Below are 19264 nucleotides of genomic sequence, written 5' to 3'. Positions count from 1 at the left end.
AAAAGCAGGACTTGATTGAACGCTCCCTTTTTTTTTTTTTCTTTTTTTTTACAGTTCAGACCTATTTTGTTTTTATGTGAAATGAAAGTGCGAAGAATCAAAAATACAGGCAGAATTTCAGTGAGGGCTTCCTTGGTATCTGAATTTTATTTTGCATTGAAACGAAAAAAAGACCTGTGTGTGGTGTGTGTGTTTTTTTTTTTTTTTCCCAGTAATCATTTATATTGGCATATTCTAACGTCAGTCAAGTGCGATCGACAAAACTGTGCAACCAAATACATAGCAGGTTCAATTTATGCATGCAAAACCGGAAGTGTAACTAACATGTTTGTCATGGTAATTTCTCAACTACATTGCACTCCAATGATATCAACTGATTAATTTATTACCTACCTTCACATACGGTCCCATAGTCTGAAATCTTATTAATCTAAGTTTAGATAGTGGGAGTATATGTTGCACCTGCAGGGCGTTTTCCTTCTCACGTCATTGTAGATTTGCTCTGATGTATTGTTAGACTTTTCATCCTTGACTTGGTCTCCCTTAACTTTTTGCCTCTGTTACCCAGGTTGTTGATGTGAGCTGGACTTTAATTTTGCTGTTTTTGTTACTCTGCGCACTTTACCACTGCTAACCAGTGCTAAAGTGTAAGTGCTCATTTACAAAATGTGTATGTACTTGGCTTATTCATGATTGGTCTATTTGATCTATTAGTAAGTCCTTAGTAAAGTGCTCTAGAGGTGCCAGGGCCCATAAATCAAATTCTACTTGTGGGCCTACAGCACTGGTTGTGCCATCCACATAAGTAGCTCTGTAATCATGTCTCAGACCTGCCACTGCAGTGTCTGTGTGTGCAGTTTTAACTGTAAATTCGACTTGGCAAGTGCACCCATTTGCCAGGACTAAACCTTCCCTTTTCTTACATGTCAGACACCCCTAAGGTAGGCCCTAGGTAGCCCCAAGGGCAGGGTGCAGTGTATGGTTAAGGTAGGACATATAGTAATGTGTTTTACATGCCCTGACAGTGAAATATTGCTAAATTCATTTTTCACTGTTGCAAGGCCTGTCCCTCCCATAAGTTAACATGGGGGCTACCTGTAAGTCGGATTAAAGTGTAGATTCCCTTTGGGAGCGGATGGACATGTGGAGTTTGGGCTCTCTGAGCTCACAATTTAAAAATACATCTTTTAGTAAAGTTGATTTTAAGATTGTGCGTTTGAAAATGCCACTTTTAGAAAGTGAGCATATTCTTGCTTATACCATTTCTGTGACTCTGCCTGTTTGTGGATTCCCTGTCTGGGTCAGTTTGGCAGTTGGGCTGGTTGCACCTCTCACTAGACAGTGACACAAAGGGAGCTGGGGTGTAGCCTGCATATCCTAATGAGACATCTGTGCTCGGAGGGAGGGGAGGAGTGGTCACTCACACCTGAAAGAGCTATGCCTGCCCTCACACAATGCAGTCTCCAACCCCCTGGTGAGTGTCTGGGGCCTGGCCTGGGCAAGGCAGGATTTCACATTCAAAAGAGAATGTACTTTTAAGTAGAAATTGGGTTTAAGAAGGGCACCCAAAACCACAGACTTTAGAACATTTCTGGAAACCAAGAGGAACATCTGCCTGGAGAAAAGCTGCCCTGCCTGTGACTGTGCTTTGTGGAGCTATCCTGCATTTGTTGCTTCTGCCAGAGTAAGAGGGCAAAGGCTGGACTTTGTGTGCCTACCATCTTGTGAAGATCTCAAAGGGCGGCTTGATTTAGAGCTTACCTCCTGTTGTTTGAAGTCTCAGGGACAGCACCTCTGGAGAGACTCCTACTCTGCCCTGTGGTGCCCATCCAGTTCCTGGGACCTTGAAAGGAGAAGCTGGCAGGCTAAGAGTAAGAAATTCTCGCACAGAACGCCGTGCGGGGAAAAGATCAACGCAACTCTGATTTGACGCTGAAAAATCGATGCGCCGCCGGCTTCATGGCTGAAAATCGACACTCACTTGCAACGGGACCGAAGAATTGACGCACGGAGCTGGAGAAACGACACCCAGCGTCGCTGACGGAGGCTGGGAGATTGCAAACCTGGGCTGCGTGGTTTTCGGATCATCTTGCGGCTGGATTTCTGACACAAACACCGCTGGGCGTGTAAAAACAACACAAGGCCTGCCCCGACCCAAGAGTGCTAACCGGGTCGACACATCACTCTCCTGTGGAGAGAAGAAATGACGTGCATGACCTGACAAAAGGAGAAACGCCGAAAGGTCTTTCTCGTGAGAGAAATCGACGCATCGCAAGCCCTTTGTGACACACACTCGCCCGTGCGGGGTTATTTGTGACGCACCCAATGTACATTTTCACACTAACAGTGTTAGTGTGTGTTTTAAACTACATAAAGACTCTTTTTGTTTTTTAATTGATAACTTGACTTGTGTATTGTGGATTTTTGTCATTTTGGTCTTGTTTTGTTTAGATAAATATTTCCTATTTTTCTAAACCTGTGTTGTGTCATTTTGTAGTGTTTTCATTACGTTACTGTGTGTGTTGCTACAAATACTTTACACCTAGCACTCTGAAGTTAAGCCTACTGCTCGTGCCAAGCTACCTAGGGGGTAAGCAGGGGTTAGCTGAGGTGATTCTCTTTTACCCTGACTAGAGTGAGGATCCTTACATGAACAGGGGGTAACCTGACTGTCAACCAAAGACCCTATTTCTAACATGTATGAATCGCAAGATCTTGCCTCATAATTTTTTTTTTTTTTTGTATATGCACCCAAATCCAGTATATTATTGCTGGAATTAATGCATACAGTTGTGTTTGATCACAGGAATCCATCTAGAGCCTGTTAAACATTGCAAATTACTTCACAATCAGTCATGTGTTTAATTTATAGATCCTGCTTTGTTACTTTGCCACTTTTGCAGTTTCCCTCATCACTCTTCAAGTGATGGAACAGTGGAATGCTGTCCAGTAATGGAGTACACACACTTTTAGCACTGGTTAGAGAAATGCTATCCATCTGCACCTGTGGTTGGTAGGTAAGGCACATTTAAACTTGTCATATAGGAGAGATGGGCAACTGGGTTGCAATATTTTAGAGTCTTGGGTAGTTGAAGGAGTCACCTGTACTTCATGCAAATGTTGCCTTATCTCATTGCATTGACCTAGAACGTGAATTATGCCACATTCTGTCTGTCTGTCTGTAGCACCACTACTCAGAATCTTGTAACTGGCAAAACCTGGAAAAACTCTATGGGGTTCGCTATAAATTGTGGAAGATTTTTAGGTAGGAAAATTTGCCTTATTTCCCGTAAAGCCTTTTTTGTGATTCCAGTAGTGACTTCCAATCTTCATCTAAAAATTCAGTGTGAACTGCTGCTTGTCAAGTGAACTTAAAGGCTGTCATTGTAGGAGTGGAGTAATTTTGGTCGGCCGTAAGAATAGAAGACCTGGGGCATACCAATGAGTGGTCTCTGGTTTGCATAATCTGTGAGTACGTTAGGCTAGTAGAGGGTTTGCCTAACTTGTATCTTAGTATCTAATTTGGGCAGGTTTCCAGCATTGTTTCGTAGAAATCTTTAATACAGGGACTTTTCTTTACGTTCTCATCACCTATCAGGAGTTCGGTTCAAGTGATGCCATGTGTTTTCCATGATTCCCAATTTTCGGAAGGGGAGGTGGAGCTTCTACTTGTATTCTCCTATTCAGGCATATGGGCTCTAATGCGTGCATCCAGACATCTACTTTGAGAATCTTCTGAGTTGTTTTCCAAGTTTGGAATAAGCAAATTACCATGGGATTGTCTTGTCAGGAACCTGGGTAGCCAGTTCTTGTATAGAGCATCTGTCACACTCACTGGCCAGTATGTGACATTCCATTGATAACCCAAAGGATGGTGTCTAAAATCTTCATCTTGAAATGTATTTGCTATGAGGTGATATGGGGCATTTGTAGTCTTCCCGATTCCATGTGAGCATATAGTTTGCCCGTTTTCAGTCTTGATCTAGAATCTCCTCATATGACTGATTTGGAGTGACTCCACATGGTTCAACAATGTTTTCTGTATTATTATGGGTAACATAGCTAGGACATTGTTGAATCTTAGGAACATAAGCATTTTTATTCTGCGTAGTTTCCTCAATAGAGAAAGCTGCAACAGTGACCATTTTGTTTATGTCTGCTTGTGTCTCTTGCAATAGTGAATGTTGTCTTCTGACATAATCTTGAGGGCCCTGTTAGGGTTGGCCAAGTACCGTAGTCCTTTAGTCACCCATGTTATTGCATAGTTTGTTGTGCTGGTGGTGTTTTGGGGCATTAGCTTGGTCTAACATTCACTCCAATTTATTTTTGCACCCCTAAATTGGAAGAATATTTGTAAAAATGATATCTGATCTAGTTGAAATGTCCATGGTTATGTGATTGTCCAAAAGATATCCTCTACATATAATAACGTCTTAAACTTACCCAGGGGACTTACTTTATTGCGTCTATTTTTAATAGCTAATGCCAGTTGTTATGAGGCTAACAAGAGTGGACGGGGGTGACATAGGACAATCCCCACTGTAATTATTTCCATTTATATACGGTTTGGTTGGAGATTTATAAAATAAATATATATATATATATATATATATATATATATATATATATATATATAATATACCTGATTTGTGTGTCTTTTCAGTTGTGGCGTATATTGTAGGGGTGCCTTTTAGGATCAGGATGACCACTGTGCACTTCCAGTATAAGGGTTTGTTCTGATCTGGTTATCATTTTATATTTGAATTCAGCCAAATTTCAGTAAGAGGATACACAAGAGCATTTAACAGTCAATACTGAAGGTCCTGGTTTAATATGTTCCATTTTTGTACTGAAGGTGTGCATGTCACTATTATAAGATAAGTAATGTTGGCACTATTAGGTCAGTTGCTTCCAGTCTGTTATGAAGTTTGTGGTGTGAAGCAAATAAGGTACTATCTTCATGTATGTGATGTGGTGGTTTGTCCACGTGGGTTTAGACAGTTGTTAGAAATGGGGGTCTCTGGTTGGCAGTCCGTTTGCACTCTGTCCAAGCCGGGACCATCACTCTAGTCAGGACAATGGGATAACCCCTGCTCACCCCCTTGGTAGCTTGGCACAAGTAGTCAGGCTTATCTCAAAGGCAATGTGTAAAGTATTTGTACCAACACACACAGCAATACAATGAAAACCTACCAAATGGACACCAAACCAGTTTAGAACAAGCATTTACAATGCAACGGGTCTCGCGTTTGCTCATGTTAGAGCTGATCGCGTGGTAAACTCTTAACCCGACTTTTCACCTATCGGGAAAAAGTGCATTTATGTACGTAACCGAAAAAGTGAAATCAAGTATGTAAAGCGCTCTTAAATTAGAGAAAAAAAAAGTCCACGAGCCCGATGGAAAACAGCGAACCTCGCATGTTTTCTGTACTTGGTCACTGCGCTCGAGGAGGGCTTGCCACTGGAAAAGGCATGACATATGGGTGCCTTCGACTAATGAAAGCAAGCAGATTTTATTAGGGAAGCCCACAAACCAATAAAAAACACTGACATGAAGTTGACAGGGCTCCGAGCCCTTTTCTAAATACAAAAGAGTCTCGCTGCGATTATGCATGCGCGAGCGCATGCAACGCAGGCTCGACCCTAAAAATGGCCAATATTTATCTAAATCTAACAAGACCAAAACAACAAAAATCCAACATGCACAAGTCACGATATGAACTTTCAAAGTAAAGAGTCTTACTCCATAGAAAACAATGGAAACTTTGATTTTAAACAAAGTACCTGGTTTGCGTAAAAAATAAAGCTGCATAGGTGAGCGTGCATCAGAACATTTAGCAATGCTTCGATTCCCTACTCGCAGGTGTGTTTCTTCTCCGGTCGGGTAGGCGACATGTAGTTTTTCCTGCCTCGCAAGAGTGATGTGGCGATTTCCGGACAGGGCACCTTGGATCCACGCAGATTCACAATGACTGACGCTCGCGACGATGCATGAGAAATCCAGTCACAAGGTGTTAAAAAAACATGCTGCGACATCAGCAGCCGCAAGTGGGTGTTGCATCATTTCTCTAGCCGCAATGCGTCTATCTCCCAGCCACGATGCAGGTGGAGCATCGATTCTAGCCGCAAAGCGGGTGGCATATCATTTTTCAGCCACGATGCAGGTGGTGCGTCAAATTTCCCTGCACGTTGTTCTGTTTGTGGATTTCAGTCCTTGCCAGGTTCACCTTTCAAGGGCCCAGGGACTGGATGGGGCACCACTTGCAGGGCAGGGTCCAGGTGCTGGCAGAGGAAGTCTTTGATGGTCCAGAGACTTCAAAACAAGAGGTAAGCTCAGTCTAGCCCTTGGAGATTCTTCTCAAGCAGGGATGCACAACAAACCCCAGTCTTCATCCCCTTTCACAGGCAGAAGCAGAAACTGCAGGATAGCCCATCAAAGCACAGTCACAGACTAGGGTAGCACTTCTCCCCAGCTCTTCTCCTTGGCAGAGATTCCTCTTGAATCCAGAAGTAATCTAAAAATCTGGGGTTTTAGGTCCAATACGTATACCCCTTTCTGCCTTTGAAGCAGGCAAACTTCAAAGGAAAGTCCCTGTGGTTTACAGGATCCTGACTTGCCCTGGACCCAGACACCCAGCAGGGGGGTTGGAGACTGCATTGTGTGAGGGCAGGCACAGCTCATTCGGGTGTAAGTGGCCACTCCTCACTCCACCCTAACTCAGATGGCTCATTAGGATATGCTAGCTACACCCCAGCGCCCAACTATTAGCCTGACAGGGAGTCCACAAACAGGCAGAGTCACGGAATAGTTGAAACAAGAAAATGCACACTTTCTAAAAGTGGCATTTTAAAACCAACAATCTAAAAACCAACTTCACTAACAGATGTATTTTTAAATAGTGAGTTCAGAGACCCCAAACTCCATATTTCTATCTGCTCTCAAAGGGGAAACTGCACTTTAAGAATATTTAAAGGCAGCCCCAGGTTAACCTATGAGAGGGATGGGCCTTGCAAGAGTAAAAACCGAATTTGTCAGTATTTCACTGTTGGGACATATAAAACACATCAGTACATGCCCCACCTTTAACATACACTGCACCCTGCCAGCCCATGGGGCTACCTAGGGCCTAACTTAGGGGTGCCGTACATGTATAAAAAGGCAAGGTTTGAGCCTGGCAAGTGGGTACACTTACCATTTAAATTGGAAGTGCAAGACTGCACGCACAGACACTACAGTGGCAGGCCTGAGCCATGACTACAGGACAACTAATGTGGGTGGCACAACCAGTGCTGCAGGCCCACTAGTAGCATTTCATTTACAGGCCCTGGGCACCTCTAGTGCACTATACTAGGGACTTACTAGTAAGTAAAATATGTTAATCATGGAAAAGCCAGTTACACATACAATTTACACTGGAGCACTTGCACTTTAGCACTGGTCAGAAGAGGTAAAGTGCCCAGAGTATCAAAAACAGCAAAAGCAGAGTCCAGCACTGTAGCAGGCTGGCCTGGCTTATAGTGGGTACCAATGGTACTTACACCCTTTTGCCAGGTCCAGTTAAACTATAAACTGTAAAGATTATGCACTTGTATAGCGCACTACTCACCCGTTAGGGTCTCAAGGCGCTGTACCCATATCGCTGTGGAACCCCTCCTGGCTTTTCCCTGTGAGGCGCCCACTCCTGGGCACCCCCAGGGTGAAGCCAGGCATCCAAGCACTGTGAGGGCCGTTGTGGAGATTAAGCAAGCTATTGCCCAGAGTTACAGAGTGGGGCCCATTCATTAGATTAGGCACCAAGGCGAGAATTATCTGGTCCAAGGGAATTGAACCCTGGTCCCAGGCCATATCTCTGCGTCCGGGTCTGCCGCTCTAACCATTGTGCCACACTTCTCCACATTTATCCCTTATTAGTAGTGTTCTAGCAGCTTAGGCTGATAGAGGTAGCTATAGCAGAGCAGCTTAGGCTGAACTAGGAGACATGCAAAGCTCTTACTATACCACTTATATCATATAGGTACTATATCATAAGAAAGACAATACTCAGAGTTACTAAAAATAAAGGTACTTTATTTTAGTGACCAATGTGCCAAAAATATCTGAGGATATACTCCCTTAGGAGGTAAGTAAAATACACAAAATATACACACAAACCAAAATCAGGGTAAGTAAGACAGTCAAGAAGTAGTGCAACACAAACCATATACTAAGAAAGCGGACTGCTAACCTCGAATGGACCCCTAGGCTAGTGTAGGGTGTAGAGGGTCGCTGGGAGTGTAAGAAAACACTAAGGGTGTCCAAGATACCCCAACCCAAGACCCTGGAAAGTAGGAGTAAAAGTACTACTATTTCCCCAGAAACCCACTGAAGTCGTGATAAGGGAACGAAAGGTGCTAGGAACTCCTCCTTCGTGCAGATGTCGTCCCATGGAGTGCTGGAGGATGCAGAGTGGTTTCCTTGGCAAAATACCGCAAACGAGCCTTGCTGGCTGCAAGAGTCGCAGTTAGAGAAAAGGGGTGCTGCCCGGGCCCAGGAAGGACCAGGATGTCGCCACTTAAATGAGGAGACCGAGGGGGCCCTCAGCAACGTAGAGAGCCCACGCACAAGCAGGAAGCACCCGCAGAAGTCCTTGAACACGGGTTCAAGAAGTCTAAACATGGCGGTCGTCTCAGCACTGCAAAAGAGGGTCCCACGACACCAGAGATCAACTCAGGGAGATGAACATCGCAGGACAGAGTGCTGGGGATGTAGGACTTCGTGGAAATGTGTACAGAAGCCCTTGTAGCTGCAGATCTCGCAGTGCACAGGATTAGTGTCTGGAGAGGGGAGGCAAGGACTTACCACCTCCAAATTTGGACAGTTGGACCATTGGACAGTTTGGGTCACTTGGGGCCACCACCTGTGTTCCAGGGGCCACGCTCGTCAGGATGAGAGGGGTCCCATAGTACCAGTGATGCTGAAGTTTGGTGCCTGCTGAAGCAGGGGGAAGATTCCGTCGACCCACGGGAGATTTCTTCGTGGCTTCCAGTGCAGGATGAAGGCAGGCAGCCCCCAAAGCATGCACCACCAGGAAACAGTCGAGAAAGCTGGCAGGATTAGGCGCTACAATGTCAGTGGCAGTCTTCTTGCTACTTTGTTGCAGTTTTGCAGGCGTCCTGGAGAAGTCCGTGGTCGATCCTTGGCAGAAGTCGAAGAGAGAGGTGCAGAAGAACTCTGGTGAATTCTTGCAAGTCGTTATCTGAGGAAAAGCCCACTGGAGAGACCCTAAATAGCCCTCAGAGGAGGACTGGCCACCTAGTCAGGTAAGCACCCATCAGGAGGGGTCTCTGACGTCACTTGCTGGCACTGGCCACTCAGAGGCCTCCAGAGTGCCCTCACACCTCTGGAAACAAGATGGCAAAGGTCTGGGACACACTGGAAGAGCTCTAGGCACCACCCCTGCGGTGGTGATGGACATGGGAGTGGTCACTCCCCTTTCCTTTGTCCAGTTTCGCGCCAGAGCAGGACTGGGGGTTCCCTAAACCTGTGTAGACTGGCTTATGCAAGTAGGGCACCATCTGTGCCCTTCAAAGCATTTCCAGAGGCTGGGAGAGGATATTCCTCCCCAGCCTTTAACACCTATTTCCAAAGGGAGAGGGTGTAACACCCTCTCTCAGAGGAAATTCTTTGTTCTGCCTTCCAGGGACTGGGCTGCCCAGACCCCAGGAGGGCAGAACCCTGTCTGTGGGGTGGCAGCAGCGGTAGCTGCAGAGAAAACCCCAGAGAGCTGGTTTGGCAGTACCCGGGGTCCATAGTGGAGCCCCCGGGGATGCATGGAATTGGCTCCCCAATACCAGATTTGGCCTAGGGGGACAATTCCATGATCTTAGACATGTTACATGGCCATATTCGGAGTTACCATTGTGAAGCTACATATAGGTATTGACCTATATGTAGTGCACGTGTGTAATAGTGTCCCCGCACTCTCAAAGTCCGTGGAATTGGTCCTGAACGATGTGGGGGCACCTTTGCTAGTGCAAGGGTGCCCCCACACTTAGTAACTTTGCACCTAACCGTCAGCAAGTGAAGGTTAGACATATAGGGGACTTATAAGTTACTTAAGTGCAGTGAAAATGGCTGTGAAATAACGTTTGCATTATTTCACTCAGGCTGCAGTAGCTTTGCTGTGTAAAGGTTTGTCTGAGCTCCCTATGGGTGGCAAAAGAAATGCTGCAGCCCATAGGGTTCTCCTGGAACCCCAATACCCTGGGGACCTAGGTACCATATACTAGGGACTAATAAGGGTGTTCCAGTGTGCCAATTGAAATTCGTAAAAGTGGTCACTAGCCTATAGTGACAAAGTTAAGGCAGAGAGAGCATAAGCACTGAGGTTCTGATTAGCAGAGCTTCAGTGACAGTTAGTCACTGCACAGGTATACACATTCAGGCCACAAACTGAGCACTGAGGTCCTGGCTAGCAGAATCCCAGTGAGACAGGCAAAAACAAACTTACATACATGTAAAAATGGGGGTAACATGCCAGGCAAGATGGTACTTTCCTACAAGCACACAGTCTAAACATGAGAAACTGAGGCAAAACGTTAGGGGAGACCACGCCAAGGATGCCAGTTCTAACAACAGTACTGTGGTACAGTACAATAACTAATGTTAATTTGCAGGATTATACTCCCTTTCCATCTGACCAGGGAAAATTCGAGCTATATAATGCTTGATATTTCTGGCATTTAGTGCCATATTATGTTATAACCTTCTCCCTTCTTTCAATACAGAATTTCAGATTGAATACCAAGAGTAACTGGTTAACATTCAAGGGTAGGACGCAAACACTCCTCTCCATCTTGAATATGGTCACATCATTTTAGGTGCTGATGTTATGCTATGCATAAGCTCTACTTTAAGATTATAGCCTTTTTTCTCATAAATTTCTTTCAGTGATTTTGACTATGTATTAATTTATATGAGATCCATGTGAACCACTATGTAACTAGAAACCCACAGACCTATAGATTGTTCTCGTCCTTTGTGACTGCTGTATAAACCCGTTGTCTTCTTGCCATGGTGCATGCTTCAGCACTTTGAAGTGTCAACCCGTAGAGAGTCCACCACTTTGCACTTTACAAAACATCTCAAATAAATAAGTTGATATCCACTAGAAATTCCAAAACATCTTTTCTTAGCAAAGCAACTGTAGAAAATAATTTTGGAGAGGACCTGAGAAACCTACAGGTCAATTGTACTGTTTTTACTAAAAATCTGGATGCTGGGTGGTTTGACGTTTACTGTAACCAGTGGATTTTACTGTCCTATGTAAAGCAAGTGAGACTGCTTTAATTATGACAGCCAGAACAGTAATGAAAAGGTATAACTAGTTTGCTACTATAAATAAATAATGCTTAAGATTCCAGTACCCATGCGATGTAAACATTACAGTCTTCAGAACTGTTTTCTATGTTCATCTTTTTCAAGTTGTGATGCAGAAGTGTTTCATTAATCTGCAATTATAATACATTTTACTACTATCTGCTGATAATGCAGTTTGCATTTTCTGTATTGAAATGCATCTCCTTCTTTCAACCCTGTATTCACCAGCGAGGTCCATGGCAGTTCCTTATCCAGCCTTACCATGTTGACATAGAAATAATGTGCTGTGGTTTTTAGCTCTATTCGTTGTGTTAGTATTATTGTTAATTGCATTTTTCATTCTTGTTGCAGATGTTATTTTTGGCAACATTTTTCCCAACTTGGGAAGGAGGTGTTGGCGCTTATGATTTCATCGGGGTAAGTGTTGATCTGCTGGTCCTTTTTTTTTTTTTTTTTTTTTTTAGAGTGGCTTGACAGTGCCCTCTCTACATATTGTTGCCAGATTAGTAAAACATACAAAGAGTAACAGGGGTGTAGACTTTTATGGACCGATGCCTACGACCAATTATGTGCGGTCAAGGACAGCAAGTTTTCATGTTTATTTTGCCCTTGAGACAAGTAGGCCCAATCCCCTGCAGTGCAAACCCTTTGGTTGCCAATTTGCAGAACCACATTAACCTCTTAAGTGCGGTGGCCGACGCCCACACACCCTCCCTGGTGCGGGTCACGACCAGTGGCCGACACCAGGAAGGGCATTAATAAATCCTCGGGTGCGTCGCACCCGAGGATTTATTTATTTATTTTTTTCCCCCCTCCCCCCCCGGGAGACACGGAAGCTACCGTGTCTCCCCCCGCCCCCCACCCGCCCCTTTGTGACGTCGACGTTGCAAAGGTGTTTTCCCCATGAAAGCAGGAAGCAGCCTTGCGGCCGCTTCCTGCTTTCATGGGGCAAACGGCCTTTTACACGTTCGGGAAGGCCTCGTAAGAAAGGGGAGTGTCTCCCCTTTCTTACGAGGCCTTCCTGAAAGTGTTTCCTGGCCCCCGGTCGCAGCTGTGCTGCGATCGGGGGCCAGGAAACACTTTCAGGTTTCCTGGCTCCCCCGATCGCAGCACAGCTGCGATCGGGGGGGTCAGGAAACATTTTGAAAAGGCCTCGTAAGAAAGGGGAGACTCTCCCCTTTCTTACGAGGCCTTCTGAAACTGTTTCTGGCCCCCGATCGCAGCTGTGAAACAGTTTCAGAAGACCTCGTAAGAAAGGGGAGAGTCTCCCCTTTCTTATGAGGCCTTCTGAAACGGTTTCCTGGCCCCCGATCGCAGCACAGCTGCGATCAGGGGCCAGGAAACCCCACTAGACACCAGGGATTTCACTTTTGGGGGGCGGCCCCCCCCCCCGGAAAACAGGCCGCCCCCCCCCCCCCCCCCGGCATAATTTTCTTAAAAAAAAAAAAAAAAGGTAGGTGCCCCCTGGGGAAATTTGTGGCTCCCCTCAGATTCCAGAACTTTCTGTCACCGAAATGTGTGGAAAACGTGGTATTTTAGCCACATTTTGAGGTTTGCAAAGGATTCTGGGTAACAGAACCTGGTCCGAGCCCCACAAGTCACCTCATCTTGGATTCCCCTGGGTTTCTAGTTTTCAAAAATGTGCTGGTTTGCTAGGTTTCCCCAGGTGCCGGCTGAGCTAGAGGCCAAAATCCACAGGTAGGCACTGTTTTCTATGAAAAAATGTGATGTGTCCACATTCTGTTTTGGGGCATTTCCTGTCGCGGGCGCTAGGCCTACCCACACAAGTGAGGTATCATTTTTATCGGGAGACTTAGGGGAACGCCGGGTGGAAGGAAATTTGTGGCTCCCCTCAGATTCCAGAACTTTCTGTCACCGAAATGTGTGGAAAACGTGGTATTTTAGCCACATTTTGAGGTTTGCAAAGGATTCTGGGTAACAGAACCTGGTCCGAGCCCCGCGAGTCACCCCTCCTTGGATTGCCCTAGGTCTCTAGTTTTCAGAAATGCACAGGTTTGGTAGGTTTCCCTAGGTGCCGCCTGAGCTAGAGGCCAAAATCTACAGGTAGGCACTTCTCAAAAAACACCTCTGTTTTCTTCCAAAAATTTGGATGTGTCCACGTTGCGCTTTGGGGCGTTTCCTGTCGCGGGCGCTAGGCCTACCCACACAAGTGAGGTATCATTTTTATCGGGAGACTTGGGGGAACGCCAGGTGGAAGGAAATTTGTGGCTCCTCTCAGATTCCAGAACTTTCTGTCACCGAAATGTGAGGAAAACTTGTTTTTTTTAGCCACTTTTTGAGGTTTGCAAAGGATTCTGGGTAACAGAACCTGGTCCGAGCCCCGCAAGTCACCCCTCCTTGGATTGCCCTAGGTCTCTAGTTTTCAGAAATGCACAGGTTTGGTAGGTTTCCCTATGTGCCGGCTGAGCTAGAGGCCAAAATCTACAGGTAGGCACTTTGGAAAAAACAGCTGTGTTTTCTATAAAAAAAATAGGATGTGTCCATGTTGTGTTTTGGGGCATTTCCTGTCGCGGGCACTAGGCCTACCCACACAAGTGAGGTATCATTTTTATCGGGAGACTTGGGGGAACACAGAATAGCAAAACAAGTGTTATTGCCCCTTATCTTTCTCTACATTTTTTCCTTCCAAATATAAGAGAGTGTGTAAAAAAGACGTCTATTTGAGAAATGCCCTGCAATTCACATGCTAGTATGGGCACCTCGGAATTCAGCGATGTGCAAATAACCACTGCTCCTCAAAACCTTATCTTGATCCCATTTTGGAAATGCAAAGGTTTTCTTGATACCTCTTTTTCACTCTTCATATTTCAGCAAATGAATTGCTGTATACCCAGTATAGAATGAAAACCAACTGCAGGGTGCAGCTCATTTATTGGCTCTGGGTACCCAGGGTTCTTGATGAACCTACAAGCCCTTTATATCCCCGCAACCAGAAGAGTCCAGCAGACAAAACGGTATATTGCTTTCAGAAATCTGACATCGCAGGAAAAAGTTACAGAGTAAAACATAAAGAAAAATGGCTGTTGTTTTCAGCTCAATTTCAATATTTTTTTATTTCAGCTGTTATTTTCTGTAGGAAAACCTTGTAGGATCTACACAAATGACCCCTTGCTGAATTCAGAATTTTGTCTAGTTTTCAGAAATGTTTAGCATTCCGGGATCCAGCATTGGTTTCACACCCATTCCTGTCACTAACTGGAAGGAGGCTGAAAGCACCAAATATAGTAGAAATGGGGTATGTCCCAGTAAAATGCCAAATTTGTGTTGAAAAATTTGGTTTTCTGATTCAAGTCTGCCCGTTCCTGAAAGGTGGGAAGATAGTGATTTCAGCACCAGAAACCCTTTGTTGATGGCATTTTCAGGGAAAAAACCACAAGCCTTCCTCGGCAGCCCTTTTTTCCCATTTTTTTGGAAAAAACTAAATTTTCACTGTATTTTGGCTATTTTCTTGGTCTCCTCCAGGGGAAACCACCAACTCTGGGTACCATTAGAATCCCTAGGATGTTGGAAAAAAAGGACGCAAATTTGGCGTGGTTAGCTTATGTGGACAAAAAGTTATGAAGCCCTAAGCGCGAACTACCCCAAATAGCCAAAAAAGGGCTCAGCACTGGGGGGGGGGAAAGGCCCAGCAGCTAAGGGGTTAAGGACCTGTGCTCAAACTTGTATGTATGGCTCATTATTACACAGCCTCAATTAGGGTGAGCAGTTAGGAAATACTATGAGCTTGGCTCCCACTGCTGACAAGTTTTCCTGTCTAAAAATGTGTGCACGTGTTTGCAAAGTTTAACAGTATAAGGCTACCTATAATGCTCCCATAAGAAATGCAGAAGCTTGAAAACAAGGTTGATGATTCTTTGCTTGCAAAATAAAATTTACACAAAATACATACAATTTAAAAAAAAAAAAAAAAAAAAAAAAAAAAAAAAGTTTTTACCTAAACGGAGAAGTTTTAGGTACCATTTATTGAAGCGTCATTTAGTAAACCTTGCTAGTATTTACAAAAAGCTTAATAATGGAAAACCACTGTAAAATTAGTTTCAGCAAGATTAAGGGGAACATAACAATTAAACCAGCATTAGCAAAATCAGTATGTCTGGCATTCGTGGTCAGCTTTTTGGTTTTGTCAATCTGTGTCTTGTTTGACATGGTTTTGAGAAAACTTTATTATTGTGGGAGCAACAGTGCCATAACCAACAGAGAAAAAATGTTGGCCAAAAGCGAAAATATGTTTTGGTTTCAATAAGCACACATTGCCATTAGTAGTTCCAGGCACTGAAAGAAACCACTTTGTGTGCCAGCATGCTGCCTGCTGAAAAGCAGAATGCAGTCTCACACTGAAGTGAGCCAAATATGTAATAGACCTACAGACAGATTTGTATTAAAATGAACGGTCGTGGCTAATGTGAGACCTAATTAGGGGCTCAATTCTTAAAGAAAGGCACAGATGTGCACCCATGGTATATGTCCCTGCATTAGTACAGATTTATTACTTTCATGAATTCCCAAGAACTTACAAAAGCAGGCCTGGAAACTGTACTCCTAGAAAATGTTCGAACTGCGTTTTAGCATGAACAAACATACATGTGTGTATTTGCTCATGTGAAAATCTGCTGAGCATTTGCAACCCCTGTTTTCCCATGCTGGAAAACGTTATACTTGTTAGAAGTAAATTGCTAACCTTTCTCAGTATGGGAAGAGACTAGAGAAGAGTTGGTGAAAATCCTTAAACATGCAAGTTTGTAGGTCTGTGTGTACTTCAAAGGAAGGTCAAACCATGGGACTACTGCTTCCTCTACTTCCAGGAAAGAAGGCAAAATCAGGTAGCTGCTAGTATCGAAGCCCTGCTCTATTATGAGCCCTGCCATAACCAGTTATTATTATTATTAATAATATTATTTTTTTAAACATTAGCAAAGCCCACAGGCAGGTTTTAATGTGCTAAACAGTATTTGTGAATGCCTTTGTTTACATGTATTTGCACATTAAATCCAGACCTGTTGGCATTGACAATGCTTTTTGTTCTGTGTTGCCCGTTTAGGTGGCACTCACATCCTACTCCTTCCGCCCCCTCCCCTCCAACCCGTTTTAGGTGTTTCAAGAGTCTGTCTCCTTTTCTAGGCATTAATTCCTCTGTGCTCCCTCACAGAATGCAAGAGAACACATTAATTGTATCTGTTTCTTTGGTTAATCATTTTCACGTAATTTCCAGTTTAGTGAGTGAGAAGCTTTCGCTGAGTTCCTTGTATTTCAGCTGAAGGTCACAGGTTATAAACCTAACTGGGTTGACTCATCCTTCCAGCTTAGACAAACTGATTGCCATTAAATTGGGCGATATTTCATGTTTCTAAAGGTTTACTAAACGTCAGAAATGCTGCAGTAAGTGCTATATTAAAACACTTTATTAATTTGTTATTGTCCTTAATTCATTCAGCTGTAAAAGACTGAAGCACAGTTGCAACCATAACTTGCCACACATAATGACGTGTTCGCGCATGTGTGTGTGTGCACACACGGACATGTATTTAATCACTGCCATCAGAGGTTAGATATTTGTGCCCAGCTTTTGATTTATAAATAAGGACATTTTGAAGCCATTCCAGTGGCAGGCATTAGACGAGCCCTCTCTATCCCAGAAAATCAGTTGTGATCTCTTTAACTTTAATGGGTTAGTTAAGGCCCAATGTTTAGTTAAATGCTCTGACCTCCCAAAGCATGCTTTTGTATTTGTTTAGGTTAGAACATGTCTAGGGGTTAAGTCTTTGCCGAATATATGCACAATTTCAAATGAGGCCATACCAACCATGCATGAGCCACTGTGACCTAGCCCAGTTTGTGTGTTCACCCCTACATAGGGATGTGTGTTATAGTACGAGCTCTGTACATTTAATGTCACCCAGCACTTTAGCTTCTAGGTATGTCCCAGGTGTCTGTCTGGTGTGGGAGCCTCTGTGTTCTGGCACAGCACTCTGGCAGGTACTAGTTAGGCCATGCCTAGTGGGTGGTGTGCTCCAATGCCTGGTGCGCCTTCTTCTGCACTCTCTGGTGCTTAAAATCCATCACTTATTTTTTTAATTAGGCTACTACACTTCATTGGGGCTAGCCTTGTGGCGTTCTAGTAGCGCAGATCATCAACAGGCTATAGACTGCTCGTAGAACTCCTGTCTGCTGGGCCATACCACGAACCACAGCATCATCAACTATCTCGTTACAGTGAACTAAAGTGGTGTCTGGTGCTAACGGGAGCCAGAACAAGGCCTGGGGGGGGGGGGATATTGCTTTGCACTGATGATGATGATGAACTCCTCTTCCCTGCTGGACACTGCTTGTGATTTCTGACTGCCTTTGCGGCAGAGGAGGCTTGGCATCGCATGCCAGGACATGGACTATCTCGCTGAATGAGGCAGTGGTCTTCCCAAACTGTGACATAAACCAATTCGAGTTGGTGTGACATGTAGGGGTAAATTAAAACTGATGTAGATGCTGAAGGAGCAAATGATATCTTTGTAGCAGTATGCATTTAATGGCCTTTCTCACTCCAGGAGTTTATGAAGGCCACTGTGGACCTGGCGGACTTAATGGGCCTCCATCTTGTGATGTCAAAGAATGCTGGGAAGGGTGAATATAAAATCATGGTGGCAGCCATGGGATGGGCCACTGCTGAGCTGATCATGTCCAGGTGAGACACTGTGATGCATGAGGATTTATGATGTTTGTTCTCCGGTTTGTTGCTGCTTGGACTGCATGAACCTCTTTGGTTAATATTTAATATCCATTTAAAGATGCTGCTGTCGCAACACCGCTCTCAACGCTATTGGATAAATGGTATGTGTGTAATGTCCTGTGCTTCTCTCTGTTCCTCCATTTTTCGCCATATGTAATGTCCTGTGTTTCTCTCTCTGCGTTCATTTGTATCCATATCCCCATTTGCCTGTCTTTCTCATGTTAGCTGTTAATCTAACTTATTTCTCATGCCTCTTCCATATTTCTTTTTAATCGCAGATGTCTCCCTCTTTGGGTTGGAGCACGTGGAATTGAATTTGATTGGAAATATATACAAATGAGCATCGATTCCAACATCAGCCTGGTAAGATTCAGAATAATGTTTTCCGCACCATTGATGTCATTCAGTCCCTGCAGCTGCAGTATGAGTTTGTTGCAAGAATCCTGCAGTACTTTTTAAACTGTCAGTGGGGGATGTTCCCTTTTAAACACGAGTAACTCCTGAAGATGTGATTCAAAAATATTCAGTGGATGAAATAAGTAAAAGCTAAGGTAGCCTGTGTCAAAAGATAGGCCATTGAAGGATCTTCGTCCAAGCAGAGCCCTGTTAGTGTTGTAGTAATCAGGCAGTCTGAGCTCCCTTCTAGCATAGTACCACCTTTGCTGTAGGATTTCGGCAGTAAGGACTTTCCTTAGCCGTGCTTTGGACCCTGCAGCATGATCTGTTTATCACAGCATCCACTCTCTCAGGATCCCTCCCCAAAACACCCATTCAGTCTAGAACTCCTACAGCATTCTCGGGGATTGATGCTTCTCTTCATCCGGTGGTTAGAGGGATACTTGTGCTGAGTAGGTTTCGTTTGTGTACAGTATTTTACCTCCATTTTAAACATTTGATGCTATTTTTTTTTTTTTTTCAGGTTCATTACATTGCAATGGCTGCTCTAGTCTGGATGTTCACCAGATATGACTTACCCAAGCATTACCGACTGCCAGTGACATTCCTGCTGGGAGTGAGCGTCTATAAAGCCTTCCTGATGGAGTGAGTGCTTGTTTCCTTTTCTGGAGATATATCTGTTCCTATGATACTGGTGTTCTGAAAGTTTGATTCATGACCTTTGGAAGGTTCCCACTTCCTCTGTATTTGTGGGGAGGTGGGGAAAT

The 19264-nt window shown here is 44.3% G+C and overlaps 1 protein-coding gene across 2 annotated transcripts in view; it reads left to right on the top strand.

Moving 5' to 3' along the window:
* TMEM147 (transmembrane protein 147) overlaps positions 1-19264 on the top strand; it is a 46801-nt gene that overhangs the window by 26622 nt on the left and 915 nt on the right. For both annotated transcript variants that reach the window (XM_069201174.1, XM_069201176.1), the window contains exons 4-7: positions 11711-11776; positions 17920-18056; positions 18380-18464; positions 19021-19142. In XM_069201174.1, the coding sequence (XP_069057275.1) occupies positions 11711-11776; positions 17920-18056; positions 18380-18464; positions 19021-19142 (410 nt within the window). The remainder of the gene's footprint in view (positions 1-11710; positions 11777-17919; positions 18057-18379; positions 18465-19020; positions 19143-19264) is intronic.

This window comes from Pleurodeles waltl, chromosome 7 (genome assembly GCF_031143425.1).
Source record: "Pleurodeles waltl isolate 20211129_DDA chromosome 7, aPleWal1.hap1.20221129, whole genome shotgun sequence".
In the NCBI taxonomy this organism is placed as follows: Eukaryota; Metazoa; Chordata; class Amphibia; order Caudata; family Salamandridae; genus Pleurodeles; species Pleurodeles waltl.
This window is presented reverse-complemented; position numbering and strand designations above follow the sequence as displayed.